This window comes from Cyprinodon variegatus, unplaced genomic scaffold, assembly GCF_000732505.1.
Source record: "Cyprinodon variegatus isolate N-32 unplaced genomic scaffold, C_variegatus-1.0 Scaffold44, whole genome shotgun sequence".
Lineage (NCBI taxonomy): Eukaryota > Metazoa > Chordata > Actinopteri > Cyprinodontiformes > Cyprinodontidae > Cyprinodon > Cyprinodon variegatus.
The window spans coordinates 705,789-709,857 of NW_015150497.1; the positions used below are offsets into that span (position 1 = coordinate 705,789).

Here is a 4,069-nt window from a genome sequence, read left to right on the forward strand (position 1 = left end):
CAAACTGGGAGTGTGTCTACAGCAGATTCCAGGTAAAACATCAGAGGTCTCTGTCTAGAACAGTGCAGTCCTAGGAACAGCTAAGATACTGCGCAGAACCCTCAAACTCCCAGGCCTCTGGTAGAGGACCCGAGCTTGAGGATGACACATACCACCCCACGAGGGGTGAGAAAACAGTTTTATATATATATATATATATATATATATATATATATATATATATAAACAATATAAGATATATATATATTATCCTTGAAGAGTCTAAATGGCTTAACTGCTAGGCAAATGCCTAGGATCATAACTTGCTTGGTGCAGTTAGGGATCTTCTTTGCTATTTTTATCTACTAGAAAATAAAATACTGCCCTCGCAAATAAAGGTAGTTGTTGTTGAAAAGCCTTGTTAGCATTGTGAGGAACATTTGTGCTTACACAAACTCGTCTAGGTTGGTTTAATGATTGAAAAAAAAATCATCCAATTAACTTAAAACTGAAGCTTTTAAATGATTAAACTGTGAGACATTATATGCAATACCATGGAATTCTTTCAGAACTTGAATGTAAATGAAAAAACATTGTTATGTCTATTGATATAAGTCAGTTTCTGACCAATTGGCCAGTGTCTAATGACGGCTCCTCCTTCAGAACTCCATGCTTCCCTGGGTGAGTTTGGAGACTTGGAAAGAACCTTGTAAAAGATCCACAAGGTTCTGCCCTGTCAGTTCAAAGAGGACTTATCTATATTTAGAGATTTGGATGAATTTAATATGTTTGTGTCATTTTCTCACATTGTTATGTTTAATTATGAGTTGTGTTAAGGCTAAGCGGCCTTTGTCTGTTTGTGAATAAAAAATGAACATAAACAACACAAGATACTGCTGTGTTTTTCTGATTTTTCACTTAGCTCTTTCTATCTTCTTTTTTTAATCTAGGGGAGCTCACAAACTAACAATGAGTTATCTTACTCTGTTATTGATCCAGAAAAAAAATCCAGGCATCCAAAGGCCACTATCCGAGTGAAAAACTGGTCTAAGAAACAACTTTTGGAGCTGAACCAATCCATCTAACAAGACTATCTAACAGATGGCAGTTTTTCAAATTAAATTTAATACTGCAAGCTACTTAATGAAGAAACTGGTTGGTAGCAGGTAGAAAAGCGTTAGAAATGGTGAGTCTCTTACTGGAGGAGCCTGTAGATGATTGAAAGCAAATGCTCATTATGCGCCATGCCATCGGATGCATTTTTAATAATGGATTCTTAGAATTTTGAGCATCGTTCTTTTCCCTTGAGTCAATAATTCATCTCAACAAAAGTTTGTTCACAGATAACTTATATAACAGCACTTTCTTTTTAAGCTGAAGGCAAACTGTCAGGGATGAAGTATTAAATCCTTACAATAAAGCACAGATGGAGATGAGGCTGATCAGGAATAACCTACGGCGTCAGCTTTTTCTGTTGGTAGACAGCAGTGTCCCTGTCTGCTGAGGTGATATGAATAAGAAAATACTTTTTCTTTTTATTGTTTTATAGTATTGTTCAATACAGACATCTCCAAAGAAATTTGTAGAGTGATTCAATAAGTATAATCTAGTTAGTATCACATTTTGAGATTCCAACAATATCTATTACTCGATGTTATTGTTTCCAAGAATAACTTGCAGCATAGATACCCCTCATTTACTTTTTTTTTTCGCTCTTTCTGTGTTCTTTTTTGATAAACATGTGTCTTTGTTTTCCTGTAAATCCACTGGTACAGCTTTATACCTGTCAGTTTAACAGAGAGTGAACTATGTCTGATCTTTTTCATAAGTCATGAACCAAAGTTAAACTTCCTTCATATTATTAATAGCAGTAGGTGAATAAAGTCAATGAATACTTTGTAGTTCAGTTGGTAAAGATTAAACATACCGGTAACGTTAGTCAAGCTGATTGTAATGTATTTCTATATTTTATCTTGATTTACTTCTACATCCTTTTTGTGCTTGCTGGGTTACTCCTAGATGCATATTTTATACCCAAACTCCCCCAGCTTATGATTCATCACACACATATGCATTAATTTCCATCGATATTCTGTCAGTTTCAGCAGTCCCTATACTCTAACCCTGTTAATTACACTTAACCTAACCATTACCAGTGAATACCTAACCTTAAGCTAAACTTAATTTTATACCTCAATCCTAAAACATTAGCAAAAGAGAAAGTGATGACTGGCAAAATGTACTCACTTTGCTTCAAACTTTCTTTAATGATAAGAATGAAAGAATGTTGTTAATTCTTAAAATAAAGTTTGAATTAGAATATAACGTCCCTTTCTATCGGCCTCTGACGGATTAATGAACCTTCATTTCTTGTGATTAAAATTTCCCCATTAGTGGTAGTGGGTAGATCATTTGTTGTTGTATGTTTCTTTTTTTATAAAAAATTTTATTTTATTTATTTTGTATTGCTAGTAGTTTAAAATAAATGTATTTCTTGGCAGTGTTACTAGTAAGCTCTCGTTTTTAAAAAATCCGATTCATAAAAAACTGTACTGGATGTATGGGTCCTCTTTGAGTTCATTCCAAGTAAAACAGTCGAATATTTTTATTATTTTTATTTTTTTATTGCTTCCTGGAAAAAATATGAATCATCTTAAAATTATTATCAAATTATCCAACTGGCTGTAATGTGACAACTAATTAAATCTAATTTAATTTAATTAAATTACTACATCATTTTATTTACTGCTTGTGGTCATAAAAACTTTGTCTCTTGTAATTATTGTGTTTGATCATTTTATTACTGAAATGCCATACATTCATAGACTGCCATAAATACATGACATCAATAATACATATAAGCTGTATGGAATTTCACAAATATCTCTTTATTTCACTTGTCCTGTGCCTTTCCTAAAATCTGTATGCAGAGAAATTAAACCTAAGCCTACAAAGAAATGTCTGAATCAATAAAGCAAAAGCAGAACCATTACCTGCTGTGAAACTGCAGCTGCAAGGTTCCCTCCAGCACTATCCCCTGACACAGCAATGCGTTCTGGGTCCACAGAGTACTGGGCCAGCACCCCCTTCTGGAGGAAATGTTTGACCACACGGTACACATCCTCATATGGGACAGGGAAATGGTGAGCAGGGGCAAGACGGTACCTGAAACAGATAAGATTTTGCAGATTAAACCTGTAGTGAAAATAAATAAACGTTTTGGGGTCAGGTGAACAGACAACACTTTAATCCTAAAAAACATAGACATGTTATATCATGGTTATGTATCTATTTTCTTTCTTTTTTTTCACTTTGTTTAAAGATATCTTTAATATAGTTCATAGTTAAAGTCAAACTAGATTAAGCTTGTTGGTGTAACATTTAGTCATAATGGTCCTTAGCAGTATAAATACTGTAGTAATCTCTGAAAAATGCTGTAAATACCTCAGCATAGAGTTTACCCTGTTAGGTCATCTTTATCAAAGTTATAAACCACTACTTTAATAGTTACACAAATACAAAGAATAATTATTTAACAGAGTTGTTAAGAATTTTTGAAGTGATGTTCCGTTCCAAGATTATAAGCAGTTTATATCTTACCTGAAGTATATATCTTGTTTAGTGTGATGATAAATCCAATTAGTTGGGTTCTTTAGTTTAAGCTGATGGCTAGTCCAAGAGGGGCAAAGACTTATATCGTCTTAGAACAATCCCACCTCCTACTTTCCTTTTCTTTCTCTGTTAATAGCCACACAGTAGAAACTTTGAACTGATTTTAATTTTAATAGAACGGCATTTTCATAAACAATGATTACATTTTCCACATTGGAGACGTTTAAATTGGTAGAAGTCCACTTTGCTCTTTTTTCCTGTTGCACTAGCTGGTAGGATCAATATCCTGAAGCAAGTAATATGTTATACTTAGGGATGCACGATATTGGGATTTTGGCCGATATCCGATATGCCGATATTTTAAAACTCATGTAGCTGATAACCGATATCAATACCGATGTTAAAGCTGGACAAAAATAAGTAGTCATTGAAAATAGCAGTTTTGTTATCCATTTCTGACACTTTGAAAAATAATATA

At 33.7% G+C, this 4,069-nt stretch overlaps 1 protein-coding gene across 1 annotated transcript in view; it reads right to left on the bottom strand.

The window, feature by feature from the left end:
• Nucleotides 1-4,069, bottom strand: part of LOC107081884 (arylacetamide deacetylase-like) — a 19,338-nt gene that overhangs the window by 11,435 nt on the left and 3,834 nt on the right. Inside the window, exon 4 of the mRNA XM_015370230.1 lies at nucleotides 2,973-3,144. Coding sequence (XP_015225716.1) covers nucleotides 2,973-3,144 — 172 coding nt within the window. The remainder of the gene's footprint in view (nucleotides 1-2,972; nucleotides 3,145-4,069) is intronic.